At 41.1% G+C, this 16,418-nt stretch overlaps 1 protein-coding gene across 1 annotated transcript in view; it reads left to right on the forward strand.

The window, feature by feature from the left end:
* Window positions 1-16,045: 16,045 nt before the first annotated feature.
* CPD (carboxypeptidase D) overlaps window positions 16,046-16,418 on the forward strand; it is a 57,760-nt gene continuing 57,387 nt past the window's right edge. The window contains exon 1 of the mRNA XM_006925041.3: window positions 16,046-16,416. Within this exon, the coding sequence (XP_006925103.1) occupies window positions 16,127-16,416 (290 nt within the window). The 5' untranslated portion in view covers window positions 16,046-16,126. The remainder of the gene's footprint in view (window positions 16,417-16,418) is intronic.

Genomic DNA, 16,418 nt, shown 5'->3' on the forward strand with positions numbered 1-16,418 from the left:
ATTATAGTATGAGACGGTATCTCATTGTGCCTTTGACTTGCATTTCCCTAATAGTATATTAATATTTTAATGAAACACTCGAGCTGTTGATCGTTTTTATTTTGGAAATATGATGTACTGTAATAGTAACAATGAACATGCAAATTTAATCATTATTCAGTCAGAGTTCTTAGCTTCAAGCAGTATAAACAAACTCTAGATGATTTAGGCACAAAAGAAAATTTACTAAAGAGAGATTGTGGAAAAGGATGGAGAAGTAGGCTCTAAAAATGGTCAGAACAAGGAGGTCCCGGCAGCAACCAGGACCACAGCTTTCTGAATATTGCCATAAATCAGTCCAGGAACACATTGCAGTCATAGCTGCTGAAGCATTAAAAGCCACAGGTTGGACCCCAGTCCCCAGTGGCAGTGGACATTGCCCCACTGTTGAGGTTGTAGCCCCTGCAAGTAGATGTTTCTGTGACTACTGCTGCTGCTGGGCACCATAATCAATTCCTTATTCTTTATGCCACATGCTCTCAAAGTAGGAGGAAGGACGGGGTTAGCACTCTTGTAAGAGTGACTCCAGAGAACTCTCTTGCCTTTTCTGCCATGTGAAGACACAATGAGAAGATGGCCATCTATGAACCAGGAAGCAGATTCTCACCAGACACTGAATCTGCTGGTGCCTTGATTTTGAACTTCCTAGCCTCCAGAACTGTGAGAAATAAATATTTTGTTGCTTATAAGCCACCCAGCCTATGATATTTTTGTTATAGAAGACTGAACTATGACACTTTACATCTATATAGAAGTTCAAAGTCATTGAAATTATATACATTGAGAAAACACAACAGAAATCCACCATATACATATTTGGTATCTCTGAGGTAGAGAGTAGAACAAATGAAAGAAGAACTTTCCTGAAATGAAGAAAAAATTTACAGATTTAAAGGACACACTCAATTCTAAGAAAATGTTAACAGAGGCATAGAAACATGACATAGCCACATGAAGTAACTAAACTTCATGAACTAAATGAATAATCCTTTGAGTATCTAGGCAAAAAACGCAAGTCTGTTGTAATAGGAGGAGGTAAAGCTGGGTTCAAATTCACTCGCAGCAGTGATCCATGCCAGAAGATGACAGGGCAATGATTAGTCCTAAGGAGAAATGAATGTGACCCAAGAATTTTATACCCATCTGAATTTCTACCTGTGTATGCAGGCTACCAACAAATAGTCTCAAATATGCAAAGGCTTAGCTCAGGTAAAGCACGTATAAATACTTCTTGAAAAACCTACCTGATGATGAAATCCAGACAAAGACATTTTAGAATGAAAACTAGGAAATGGGGAATATGTGACATAACAAGATTAGTCATGAAGTTGAATCAATGTAAATCTAGCAATAAGGCAAAACAATTACAAAGATATTACAAAATAGGACCTATAGGTTTTAACAAAAAAAACTGGCAAGCAACGTGAGGACATCCATGCAGTGGTGTGGCTCAGCACGGGTGTCAGAGTCTGAGTGGAGCAAAGAGGACATATACTCAGGAGAGCAGCCCAGCACAGAGTAAATGTCAGAATTTGAACAGGTGCCTGTGGTGGAGGGCTGCTTGAGTGTAACAACTTGGAGTCTAGGCAGGGTGGCAAAGGGTGTTCACGTTGAATAATGGTGATGATAATGGTGGCTCTCAGCAGAGTGTCAGAGTCTAAGCCTGATGAAGAAGGTATCCACGAGGGGGGTAAACTGGTGAAGGTGTCAGAGTCCAAGTTGGGTGAAGAGGGCTTCCCCATGAGAGCATAGGGTGTGAGAGCTTGAGCAGGGTAGCAAAGGCATAAAAAATTGTCATTATTTGCGATTTTTCTGAAAGTATGTGGTTATTTTTTTTAATGTGCTTTAATATATTCAAGTTCTTTCTAATTTTGCAGCTACTTACCTGGGAGGAAATGACATAGAAAATATATTTAAGTCTTATTTGATATATATGTATACAAATGCTGCAATTGCCATATTAATCACATGACACTGATTCCTTTCGACTGTATCTTGCTTTTCTAAGACATAAATAACTTTGAATGTATCTTAAAGGAATTTTGTTATGCTAATTTAATAAAATATTTTAATGCTCTTTAACAATATGAAGTGGGTAGACTTCATGTAGACCCTGCCAATTCCTGGACTGCCTCACTTTGCGATGCCCACTAATCAGGCACACGAAATTTAGTACCAGTGTTCAGGCTCCCAGAATTTTGGGAGACTCCACTTACTGCAAAGGTTGAATCTCGGAATCAACTATAAATTTCCTTGTGGTTTCAAACTTGTTTCATTTTCTTCTCACTTTGCCACCACCCACGCAAACTCAGCCTCTCTGGCTGCATCATCTTTGGTTTATAGTACTTCCTGGCTTCTGGGAAGTAGCAGCTGTGAGAGCTTTTGCTGGCTAAGCAAGTACCTCATTAAAAGCACACAAATTAGAATGTAGATGCAGGAGAGAAACAAATGCACTATCTGATGGTGTCAGAGGGAGAACATTGCTTTCCTAGCTCTCGCTGCCACTATTATCCTCTGGTCCAGAGGGCTTTCTGGTGTTTGGTCTTTCCGTAGCTGTCTCTGGGACATTTTTGCATGATAGTCTTCTACATGTGAATCAAAACATGCTTTCAGGATGCTGAAAATGTCATATTGGGTCAGAATAATGGGTTGGGGGACTCGGGGTTTTTATCACTGGTAGTGCCATCAAACCCCACTTTGAAGTATCTACTGGTAGCAATTCCAAACTCTAGTCTTCAAACTGGTGCTTATGTGGGAAGAATTTTTTATTATTAACCTGTAATGAAATAAAAAATAAGAATAATGTGGGAAAAGATGTACAAACATCATATTTTGGGAAAGAACTGTTTTTTATCCCGACTCTTTCTGAACATTTTTAATTTCAAAAATATCCTTCCTTTTATGAAAGGCAGATAATAGTAGATGGTGGGTTGTTTGTTTTTCAGTGTCCTTACTTGGCAAAGTAGAAAGTAGACAACCACATGCCAGTCCCTATCCAATTTGTTTTCAATTCTCTTTTTTAGATTGTGCTAAGTACACGTAACTCAACATTTATCAATTTAACCATTTTCGATTACATAGTTCAGTGGTATTAAGTAATTCATATTGTTCTGCAACCCCTACCATAATGCAACTCCAGAACTCTTTTGATCTTACAAAACTGTAACTTTGTATCCGTTAAACAATAACTCCCCATTTCCTCCTTCCTCAACCCCTGGCAACCATCATTCTACTTTCTGTCTCTGATTTTGACTACTCTAGGTACTTCATATACGTGGAATCATACAGTATTTGTCTATTCGTGACTGGTTTCTTTCATGTAACATAATGTACTCTAGGTTTATTCATGTTGTAGCATGTGTCACAACCTCCTTCCCTTGCAGGGCTGAATAATATTCCATTATATGTACATACCGCATTTCGTTTATCCATTCTGTCAGTGGACACTTGTATTGCTTCCGCCTTTTGACTATCATGAATAATGCTGCTATGAACATGTGTACAAATATCCTTTTTTTTAAAATTGAGGTATAATTTACATAAAATACAATGCACAGATTTTAAGTGAACTGTTTATGAGTTTTGACAAATATATTGATCAATGTAACTGCTACCCTAATCAAAATATAGAACATTTCTATTACCTCAGAAAGTTCCCTTGTGCCTCCTTTCAATCTCTTCTCTCAAAACCCACCGTTTGGATTTTTATCATAATAGATTAGTTTTTCCTGTTCTAGAACCTAAAGTAAGTGGAATTATACAATATGTACTCTTTTGTGCCTGGCATTTTTGTTCGGTATGTTTTTGAGATTCATCTTCATTGTTGTGATTCATGTATATGAATTGTATAAATTTACAGTTAACCCTTGAACAACAATGGGCTTGAACTGCATGGGTCCATTTATATGCGGATTTTTTCAAAAAATGCACACACTACTGTTAATACATTTTCTCTTTTTTGTGATTTTCTTAATAACATTTTCTATTCTTTAGCTTAGTTTATTGTAAGAATACAGTATATAGTACATATAACATATGAAATGTGTCTTAATTGACTGTTATTGGTAAGGTTTCTGGTCAACAATAAGCGAATATTAGTAGTTAAGTTTTTGAGAAGTCAAAACTTATATGCAGATTTTCAACTATGTGGGGCATGAGGGGTCAGTACCCCTAACCCTTGTATTGTTCAAGGGTCAATCATAAACAATTTGTTTATCCATTCTCATTTAGGTTGCTTCTGGTTGGGAGCTATCATCGATAAAGTTGCTGCAAACATTCTTATTTACCTTTTTGTGGACATGTATTTTCATTTCTCTTGGGTAAAGGTCTAGAAGTGGAATTGCTCTCATAGGATAGGTGTATGTGTAACTTTATTAGAAAATGCCAAACAGTTTTCCAAAGTATTTTATTTTATTTTCACCATTTACCCCCCACTTCCCACATTTTTGCCATCTGGTATTGTTTTAAAATTTTTAATTATTCTAGTTGGTGTGTGGTAGGTAGTACCTGTGCAACTTTTGACAAATTCCCCCAGGCAATTAATGTCAGGGAGTATTGCCAGATGGCTTTGCTTGGACAGGATTCTTTGGATAAAAGTTAAAGAAACACAATTTAAACTAAGTGGAAAGCAGAATATTGTGTCCTGCAACCAAAACATGGAGGGCAGAGGTGGAGCTGCCCTCAGGAGTGACTGAAATTAACTTCAGATCACTCTCCTTTCTGTCCTCTACTCTCTGCCTCTCTTTGCCTGTTAGCTTCCTTCTCGAAATTCATTGTCCTCACTAAATTGGAACTCTGTCTTCAAGCAAGTCTAGGCTTTCATCCATACAGTCTTCCAAATGAACAGAGAAGAAAGCATCTTCCCATCAGTTCCAGTTAGAGAACTCTGATTATCCTGACTCGAGATACATGCCATTCCAGAAACAGTCACCATATTTACGGTGGAGACTAGCCTGGGTTATGTGCTCACCCTAGCTGAAAAATGGAGAAACTGTAATTAGGCAACTATAACCATGTTCAAACATAACCATGTTTGAAATGGGAAAGGGCAGCTTCCAAAGAAGTCGAGGACTCTTCGAGGCAGATAAAACAATAAGTGTCTACATACACACCCTGAATTTAAAGAAAAGTTTATACTCTTCTTAGAACCCTGATTCTTTAATTCACTGATAACCACAAGTCAGGGCTATAGCTCAGACATATCTAGTCTCATTTAATTCATTGTACATCTCTCAGCTATGAGCTTATCTAATCATCCATGAAACAATTCCTTTGGCCTGTGTAACCTCTCAGGCTAACTTAAGAACTGGGAGAGGGGTGCCATGCAAGCAACATTCCGTTGGGCCCGGTAGCCAAAATCCCATTTAGGCCTCCTAGTCGGCCTACCCCACCTTGCTAACATGTTGACATTCTCTTTTCCCGTATTCTCCTTTGACCATTTAATCTCATCTTTAGAACCCAACTAAATTCTTTTTGGTAAATCATTGGCTTTTAACTCTTCTTTGTCCAACTTTTAACTTTGGAAACTTTCTGTCTTTTCTTGAAATTTCCAGGTAGTTACTTTGGTTATTGGAAGCTACCTTGGAACTCTCTTTTCCTCCCTGGCCTTGACCCATTCCTACACTGCTTTTCTCTGGACCTGCTATTCACCAAGTCCTGACTTATTTAATATTATCCCTAGACTTCTGCTATTGAACTTGATTGGTACCTGAGTTCAGTTATAAGAAGTGACCCCTAATTCTAGTGTTCAAGGATATGATGGACAATGCCACATTTGCTGATGCCATATCTTTATGATTTGGGTCATATAACCTCCCAATTTTTCTATTTGTAGATAGTGTTAAAAGTATGAAATGATTTAATTTATTATAAGATGAAAGCCACTCCATCCCTCTGATATCTTGGTGTTCTTCTCAAAACCTTCACCACATCCTGAAGTACAACTACCAAAAATTCATTCAGCATCTTGATATGAGAGCCCAATGACTTCATGGGATTTTGTCAGCAAGCAGCTGGCCCTTTTTCCAGATTACTAGTTCCTCTCCCTGTTGCCATCTCATCCTCCTTCCATCACTAAGAACCACGGTGGTTACCAGAAATTGGGAAAGAATAGAGCAGTCATGGTAGCCAGAGAGGCAAAATTCATCCTCCCGTAAGCTTTTTAAGGTCAGGGAAAGTTTTCATAGCTGGTTTATCCCCCTAAGGCACCAGCAAAGTAGCAACAACCAAAATGAGAACAAGAAAAACACTTATCTTTAATTAAGGTAATCTGAATTTAGTAATCTTCAAAGCTAGAAAGAAGCTATTTTAATTCTAGCATATATGTAAGGTTTGTGTTGTTCTGAAAAATAAAATTTTATTTTGAATGTACTTTTCAGAGGGGACACTATAATCTCTGAGCCTCTTCTTAAACCAGCTTTAACTGTGTTTTCCTCAGTTCTATACATCCAGAGCCTTGTACTGGGTCTGGCATAGAGACTGTGTTTAGTCAAGAACTGTTGGATGATTTAATAAATGGATGGAAGAGCAAAATGAAATGCTGGGAAGCAGGTAAAGATGGGAGTCGGGAGGGCAGGGTGGTGTTGGGAAGTAGCATTACAGAACCCGATGGGAACATCTGCTTTGGTACCTCTGGAGATTTGCTATAATTTCCACCCATCTGACTTTCCTTTGGTTGCATCGGTTCACTTTGTTTTATGTGGCTTCATTGGTCTCTTCCTTTCTTTGACTGCTAGGAAAAGTGTTTCCTGTCTCTACTGAGCATATGAACTAGAAATTGCTTCTTATAGGGGTCATTTTGCAAAGCTACTGCCATATTCTGTGTCCCGGGCACTCAGGGTCTCTGGGGACCTTTGGCTCGTGGGTGAGCTTGCAGCATTTCTGTAGCTGCTTTCTCCTTATAACTGCTATAATTTCTTTGCACTATTTTCACCCAGACCCATAACAGAAAGATTGCAGATTGTTCCCATAAATAGCATCAATCTCTTCACCTTCTGGAGCTTCATCTTGTACTCTTGAGATGGAGTCCAGCTGGCTGAGTGTGAATGTGCTTTGTTTGTGCCAAGTCAGTCTCAGCAAGTATTTTTATCAAAATTAGAGGCTGAAATTGCTGGCTGCCAACACATCCCTGGTAACTGGATATTTTTCTGGTTAGGAGGTATGAGTTGTGTTCTGGGGCCTTTATGCAAGAATGCACAGTCCCAGTTTCTTACCGTTTTAATTGGAGTATATCTTTAGATCTGGGCATACCCTATGTCATCTGGGTAAGAGAGAACTTGAATTTGAATTTGTTCCTAGAATCTAGGGCCAAGATTGAGTGAACCCATAAAATAGATATAAGGTATAACCCAAGTAAAACTAAGCTATACTTAGCCCTACCCCAGCGCAGAGTTGTAGCAAAAAAAAAAAAAAAAAAAAAAAAATCCAACTACAACTCCTATAAAAGCCTTAAAAAGTAAAGTATGTTAAGTCTTCACTGAAGTTATCTTGAAGGCGTCTAGAAGAAAGTTATGGCGCCCATTATAGAGCACACCCTCCCTCAAGTCTCACACTCCTCAAGAGCTTCCTCCACTTCTTTTTCTCTCTGCAACTCCTCCACCCTCATGATGCTCTTTATTACTCTCTCCCCGCTCTCAGGATATGCAGGATGCTGGTATTTTTTAAATTTTTATTTAATTGTAGTAAAATTCATGTAACATAAAATCAACCATTTTAAAGTGTACAATTCAATGGCATTTAGTACATTCACAATGTTGTGCAACCATCAGCTTTATTTTAGTCCCATAATGTTTTCATCACCCTAAAAGGAAATCCTGTACCCATCGAGCAGCCATTCCCATTCCCCCTTGCACTGGCTCCCTAGGCGATTCTAAAGGATAAACAGGTTTGAGAACCACCGGTATCAAGCAATCTAATCTTCCCCAGGGCTTCCCCTACTGCCACCTCCCTCTGCTCTTTACCCCAGTAGACTAAGCAAAGCCAAAGATCCTCCTTAGAAATGTGGAGGCAAGTTCCATTTTTCTCCCCAGGCACATTCCTCCCCTTTTAGCCTTTTTCTTCCTCTCCTATCCCACCCACCTGTATCTCACTCTCATGGGCCTTTACTCTCAAACAGCTGTTAAAAAAGCTCTCTCTGAAGTAAGAATCCCCACCTTTCTCACCCCATCCCTGGTGTCGCCTGACAAGATCTCGAGATCTCTGGAGCATTTGCCTTTTGAGGGAAAAGACTTTCAGACTCAGAGGAACCCTTTTCTAACGATACATTTTAGGCACTAGACAGATGGGAGAGTAAGGGACTCTTTGGGGAATGAGGGAGACTTTCTCAGTTTCTCCTTTACTTGTAAATGAGGCGTGTACTGAAAGCGTATAGGGCTTAAAGATGGAAGATAGTGCAGTCCTAGGCATCAGTTACTTAATTTCTGAGCCTGTATTCTCATCTGGAAAATGAGGATGATAATAATGACCTCAGAGCATTGTATTTCAGTAAGCTGTGGCACCCTTAGAAACTGATTCTGATTGAAAATCAATCTATTGAAAGGATATTGCTTGGCTTGCAGAATTGCTAGGAGGGCTGGAAAATCAGAGGTTATATACAGAGAGGAAAACAGCCCCAAAGCAAGTGGCAGAGTTTAGGAGACTGCTGCCACTGTCACCAAGTACCAACTGCTGCAGCTTGTCCTGCCATCACCACTGTTGCTGGAAGCTGGGTGTCCTGTTTGCTCATTGGCCACAGAAACCGTGTGTTGCTGCCACCCTCACCAATAACAGTCAAAAAGAAGAGATTCACAATCTCTGCTTCTTTGTGTTACTAGTGCCCAATTTAAAGTCTATTACAGGTTCATCTGCTTGGCCAAACCTAGACTATGTGCCCATATCCTGGGAGGGCAAGCAAGCACCTGGCATTTTCAGCCTGTATAGTGGGGGAAGGCCCTGCCTTTCACCACGACCCTAAGGTGAAGGGTTCCTCAAATGAGGGGAAGGGATTCAGATGCTGGAAAGTCAAAAATAAGGACAAGCGTTCCTTTTCAAATTATAAGGATTAGTGAGATAAGGTGTATATTGTAAACTCTAAAGGCCCACGCAGGTGTTAGTTACCAGCACTTGTACATACTGTTATTTCACTGCTTTGTGGCACTTTCTCTTCTTTCTCACTCTCTTCTTCCTTCTCATGCCCAACCCCCACCCCAGGACAGGGCCCACAGATACACCTTGTAAATGTTGAGTGAATAAAACGTACCACCGCTTTCACTTGCATGATGAAGCAGGTTGGTGTTGATTGGTTGTCTTCTCAGATTCCATTCCCCACTTCCTCTTTGCCATCGGCCCTGATTTTCATTTGGGGATCCATATAATTCTTGGGAATCAGATTCTATCCCTGGCCCCAGCAACGGAGTTCATATCCCAAGCAAAGCCAATCGGCATACTTCGTCTCTTTGGCTGTGGTGATTGGTTCAGGGGTAGACATGTGACCAATCTGAGTAAAACTCAGTAAAATCGATAAAGCAAAGGCATCCTCTGTTTTTTGCTGAGTATAAATGAGAAAACATGTGGCTTTGGGAGATTCTGGCAACCCTGTTGGGACCACAAGGGTAGAATAAAATCAACATTGTAAAAGGCAGGGCCAAGGGACAACAAGAAACCAGGTGCTTGGTGACGATTCAGCCACAGGATAAAGGTATGCCTGAATCCAGACTTCTCCTCTGGATTTGTCAGTTATACGAGCCAATAAATTCCACTTATTATTCAAACTAGAATGAGTCAGATTTTCTGACATGTACAACAGAAAGTATTAGGTATCTGCTTCCCTCCTTCCCTACCCTATGAGAATAGAATGGCTGTCCATTTGATGCTGGCTAATAGTGAGTCTTTTGGAAATAGAGATCAAAGTTACTGTCATGGCTCTATATTTATAACCTACGAATAGGCCTAACTAAAATTTGAAATAGAATAGGCCTACTTAATCAAGAGCACATTTTGAAAGAGATTTTGATAAACATCTTTCATTTATTTTTGACCTGGAAAGATAAAGACGCCAAGGAAGTAAGAGCAAACTCTGTGAAAACAAAAATAAAAAACAAAAAACCAAACAACAAAAACATAAAGCGAAATGTATTCCATCTAACTCATAAAGGGAAGTACTACGGAGTTGCATCCTACCTGGCTTTTTTAAGGCAGGTTCTCTAGAAGCACAGTCTGAGACAGAGATTCGTGTATGAATGATTTATTTAGGGAGTGCTGTTAGGAGAAACCAATAAGGGAGAAAAAGATGCAAGGAAAAGCTAAACAAGGATGAACGAACCCTTACCTCAGCCTGATTCCACAGAAAGCTCTGGAGCATAAGTTGCTCCAAATTTTGTTTCATTCAGAGGCAAGGGCTCTTGCATCTGTGAGATAATAGGAGGACCCTGGTGGTAAGCGGGGTAAGGGTGCAGGCAGTGTGTATAACTTTGCAATAATTTTTGGCAAAGCAGCTCCTGTCAGCTAGGGGAAATCTTCTGAAGGGTTCCGGTGTAAGAAGCAGCTAGTGAAGAGGTAGGCTGGTCTGGTAAAGAGGTCTGGGTATGAACCAATACCACCTGCAAGAAATGATGTGGTCGAAGTTTCTCTTAAAAATTCCCTTAATTCGTCCATTTTGGGACTTCGTTTCATCGAAAAAATTCCTCTTCAGAAATTAAATCATACTTGCTTAGAACACATCAGCAAATTATTCCCACATTTTTTCCACAGTTAGATGTGTACACATATATATGTACACAGTTAGATGTGTACACATATATATGTACACAGTTAGATGTGTACATATAGCTCAGCCTGAGCTGAGGGCAATGAACCCCAGAATGTGTTGGCAGGAGCTCTGGACAGATTTTGCAGATAGGGCTGGAGTTACCAGCTATGTGTCTCACCATGTGACTTGCCTGAGCTGGTTAGTAGCAGCTTAAAATTAAAACCTTTCTAGGCTGCCCTGCTAGCCCTTAGAGTTGTGAGTACTGATTAAGACAATACAGGAAAGCACATGTACACATCACGTGGTATTATTATTATGCAGACAGTGATTGACATGATATTTATCTTTCAAACCCCAAATTTGATTTCAGATGGTTACTTTTGAGTTCTGAGATGACTTAATCTCTTACTATATTAATTTCTATTTTTTTGGGCTGCGAGTTGCTAGGATTTGACTTTCTCCTGCAGAGAAGAAACAGAGCGAGTGGCCACTTGTCTAGATGAGTTAACACTAGGAGGATCTGGGCATGGAGCAAAATTGAAATGGAGATTTTAACTGTGATCCAGTTTTCCCTCTCTCTTGTCTCTATGTTCATCTTCTCAGGGACCTTTCAGCCCCACAGGCTGGCTTTTCAGAACCCAATCATTTTAACCGTAACTACACTTTTCATGTTCCCAGATAGCCTTCTCATCGAACAAATAAACAAACCCTTCTGTTCCATGTCTCATTAGCTTTCAGGTCTAGATTACAAGTTAGAAAACTGCTGGTCCCTATTAAGTGTCAATGGCTGAAAACTATTATTACTCTCTTTTTCTCTCTCCCACTCTTTAAAATGATTTCACACTTTTCTTTCCTCAAGCCTCCAACACCAAGTATAACATCCTTACTTTCAGCTGATGGCCTTACTTCCTATTTCAATTACAAAATAAAGGCAATCAGCAGAGAACATTCACCAGCTCCCAACACCTCGCCTACCACTCACTTGTACCTATGCCCATATATTGTTTTTCCACTTGTGACTACAAATAGTCTGTGCTCCTACCTAAAACCCATCCTTCCACTGGTGTATTAGACCTATCTTTTCTCAACTACTCATATCCAAAGGCATGGCTCCAGCAATTCCAGGCCCCCTGCCCCAATACATCATCAAATTTTTCCTCTTTACTTGATCATTCCCATCAATATATAAACCATCTGTAATTTCTCTCATCTTAAAAAACAAAAAACAAAAAACAACCAAAGCCCAAAAAACTCTCTGGGCCTTGCATCACCATACAGCTTTGTCTGCTTTTTCTACTTCCCTTAACAGCATCATTAAAATAATTATTTCACCAACTCCACTTCATCGCCTCTAGTCTCTCTTGAACCCACTCCATTCAGGTTTTCCTTGCACCATTCCATGACAACATTAGTAGTGCAGAGGTCATTAGTAACCTCTGCACTGCTAATCTAGTGGTCAGTTTAAATTAGTCCACATCTCAAAGAGATTTTCTCCTCCTGACTTCTTCGTTTTAGGTACTGGCAAGGCCATTTATCTGGTTACCTTCACCAGCTTGCGAAATGTCTTATTTATTCTTCATTCCTTTACCTAATCTTGCTAAATCTTGTCAATCCGATAACCCAAAGGTCATTCTAATTTATCTTCTCCTTTTTGTATTCACTAACCTTGCCAGAATCAGTTTTTGTCTGTATGGTAACTGCTCTTTATTCTGTCTCACACAGTCCCTGAAATTCTCTTGCTAAAACATAGATGTGATCCACACCACTCCCCTCAGAAACTGCTCTGTGAATTTTCCATTTGCTGTGGAATAAAGCAAAATCTCCTTAGCATAGTAGTCAAGGCTTTTCATCATTTGGCATCATCTTAGCTTCATAGCTATGGCACCTGCTGCTCCAACACATCTTATATTCCAGCTACCATTTACTAATGCCTCTGTCTCTTGTCCTCTGCTTCAAATGCTCTTTTCTCTATTTTTTTCCTGTTTGAGAATTCTTGTTATTAATAAAAACAATAAAAATAATGATTTCTGAAAGCTCGTTATATGCCAACTATCAAGTATTACATTAAATATTATATATGTATTATCTCACTTAATTCTCAGAAAAATGAGATAACTTTCCCAAGTTAAAACAGCTAGAAAATGGTTGATCTAGGATTTGAACTCAGTTCTGATGCCTAAGCTCATGATTTAACAGTATTGTTGAAGTTTCCTCTGACCTCATCACAATTAGTTGCTTTTTCCTCTGTGTTCCAATATCGGTTTTGTTGTTGTTATTGTTTTGGTTCACTACATAGAACTAATTTTATTATAGAAATTAAATACACAGATTGAAGCCAGATTCCCTGGGTTTGAGTCCTGGATCTGTGGCTTGCCATCGGTGAGACCTCATGCCTCAATCTCTTTATTTTTCAAATGGAAATAATAGTATCTACCTCAAGATTGTTGTGAAGATTAAATGCATCAACCAATATAAAGGGTTTAGCACAGTGCCTTTTATATAACACTGGCCCTGCAGACACATCCTGTCCGGTCTATATTCTATATCTCCCTCACTAGACTCTAGCTTCCTAAGACAGGAGAATCCTTCATTCATCTTCCAATTCCCTTGCACCTAGCCCAGCAGACCTTTCACTAGAGTAGGTGCTCCATAAACATTTGCCAGATTGGTTGTGTGAATCTGTGGGTGTTTCTGTCAGACAATGTGATATTTACAAGTTCACGATCTATGCTGTGCTTCAAAAATCTATGAGTCTTTTAAAGAAAGTGGTTACAGAAGTAAGGCAGGCCATCTAACAGCTCTGCCCTGTTTTTAAAAATCCAGGTCATAACTACTCTGCTTCTGTGAACAGGAAGCCTTTTCCCAAGTTCCCTCACTTGTGCACCCAAGATTTTGCTTAGGTAGAGGAGGAAAGGGACACCAGTTCTGAGGGACAACTGGGAGGTATTTAGCGGGAGGTTTCCCCTCCAGTGAGCAGTGACCAGGGGGTGGGAGCTTTGGTTTTCACTTCTAATCACTGGCACAATGTACCTGCTAAGGATGGAGGCTCCAGACCTGAAAGAGGCTGCAAACACATTACTGGGGGCCTGAGGATTCCTGGGAGGACACTGGCTCAAGTTATCTCACATTATTTCACTGTTCTTACGCTTGTTTATTTATGCTTCAAGCCTGCCTCACTGGATGAGGTTGCAGGAATGAGGTGGCAGGAAGAGGTTTCAAAGGAGAGTGAAAATGGTAGAAAAGGAAATATTTGATTAGACATTAACATGTCTCCTGGGGCTTCTTTGATTTGGATTATTGAAAAAGTGCAGAGTGTAATGATTAAGCACTCTTAGGGGAATAGCGGTCTCTGTATAGAGTTGGGGTTTTGTTTCTGATGAGTTGCAGCTGCTGTGTATGATGCAGACTAGACCAAATGGGGCACGGAGGAGAAGTGGCATTCACAGGACCAGAGCGACTGTGCTATACTCATCATCTTCACCTAAGCCTGTGCTTTCTCCTGTCCTATACCTCAGCAAACACCTGCAAATTGTTTAGGCTGTAACTTGGAGTCAGCCTAGAATCTGCTCCATCACCAGATCCTGTCTACTTTCCCTCATAAAGGTCTTTCAAATCCATTTCCTTCTCTCCACCTCCACTGGCACTGCCTTTAAGGGTTCAGGTCTCATAATGTCTTCTTGGATTATGTCTTCCTTACAGGTTTTTCAGTCTTGAGTCTTAGGCCTTCCACTCTATTCTCCATGTTACTGTCAGAGGGATTTTCTAAACTACCTTAAAATCCATCAGTGGCTCTCCATGGTCTTTCAGATCAAGTGCTCCTCTGAGCCTGGCTTGTGAGTTTCTTCAGGTTCTGGTCCTGCTTCTCTGGCTTGTGTCCTGTCAGGTCACCTCCACACCTATGAGAGTCTTCACATCAGTAATCCTGATCTGCATGCAGTTCTCAGAACGCACAGTGTTTGCAATCAAGCCTTGCAGCCTTTTGCGCTTGCTCCTCCTTCTGTCCAGAAGCCCTCCTTTCCCCTCTACTGTCATTTTCTCTCCTTCATCCTTCCTCCTCTTCAGGATAAATGAGGTTTCCCCACACCTGGTCTCTCATATCTCTACTGCAGCACTTATCAAAAACTGTATCGAACCTCCCACTGAGCAGAATGAATCGCTTACCAGCACCTAGCTCTAGCATACAGTAGTTGCTCAATAAATATTTGACAAATGAATTAACTTTTTACTAATCATATTAGGGTTCAATCATAGTTCAAGGAAGGGGCCTTGAAATGCCAAGCTCTGAAATAAGGAAATACAATAGTTATGGCAATTATGTTGTTAGAGGGATAGAATTTCACACTTGATGAAAAGATTGTGAGGTTTCTTCAAGCTAAAGTGACTAAAGCCTACTTTAAAGACCAGTTTAGAAGGCCTCTTAAGGAGATAAAACATTGTATTTGCCAGCTTTGACAGATTATTGGAGTTTAGGAATTATACTCACCAAGCAAGTGTTTTCAGAAATGTCATACCTGCTGTCTAATGTCACACTTAAACAAATAACTCACTCCAGACCATTGTGAAAGGTGGAAAAGTGAACTACGAAATGAAATCTGCCTACGGAGGGCTGAGACCAACACACACAACTTGTGTCAGTGAAACGACCAGGGGTGACACCTAAGAAATATATACATGAACACAAAGGGAGCCTACTATATAGATTTCCGCTACACAAAAAGAAGATGCCTTCGTTCAACGCAGAAACTAAGATTGGAATGGACTGCATTGTGAGGTAGCGAGGCTTCTACCATGCCAAGTGTCCCATTCTTTTCAATGGCTTACAGGGCGCTGGGCTCAAGGTGAGGCAGGACAACCAGGTGGAAAGGGTGCAAGGTGGAAAAGGCTAAGTCATCCTTTGGCTCTTCCAACATAGATTCTTTCGAACCTTTTGATTCTTTCAATTCTCGGTTCTAAGCGTTAAAGCGCAGCTGGGGAAAGCTGTAACAAAGATGATAAGGAGGCTAGTAAGAGAAGTCAGAGAAACAAGAGTGAAAATTAAGAGGTAAGCCATAAAGGAGACTGAGCGAGTAGAGAAGAAGCAAATGCAGAAGAGAAAATGGGGAGGAGGAAAGAGCGAGAGAAACCTTACCGAAAGAAGAAAGTGACCACACTCGTCTGGGACAGGCGGAAGGCATACCCAGAGGGAATCGGCTGCTTTAAGGGAAGCCCCGCCCCCCGACGTGACGCAGCAGCAGAGCCGTTCACGACTGGCTGAGGCCGGTGGGCGGGATGGGGTTGCTAGGTGCGGAGGGGATCCGGCGGGCCCCCGCCGCCCCAAGCGCGGAGCCGCGGGAGCGGAGCCGGGCTTAGTGGCGCTGCTGGAAGATGGCGAGCGGCTGGGACTCACGGCCACCCTGGCGGCCGGGGCACCTCCCACCGCTGCTGTGCCTGCTGCTGCTGCTGCTGCGGAGCCCGGCCCGGGCAGCTCACATCAAGAAGGCGGAGGCGACGACGACGAGCGCGGGCGCTGAGACGGACAAGGGCCAGTTCAACCACTACTACCACGAAGAGGAGCTGGGCTCGGCGCTGAGGGAGGCGGCCGCCGCGGGGCCCCCGGGCCTGGCTCGCCTCTTCAGCATTGGCAGCTCGGTGGAGGGCCGGCCGCTGTGGGTGCTGC

Source organism: Pteropus alecto, unplaced genomic scaffold, assembly GCF_000325575.1.
Source record: "Pteropus alecto unplaced genomic scaffold, ASM32557v1 scaffold98, whole genome shotgun sequence".
NCBI lineage: Eukaryota > Metazoa > Chordata > Mammalia > Chiroptera > Pteropodidae > Pteropus > Pteropus alecto.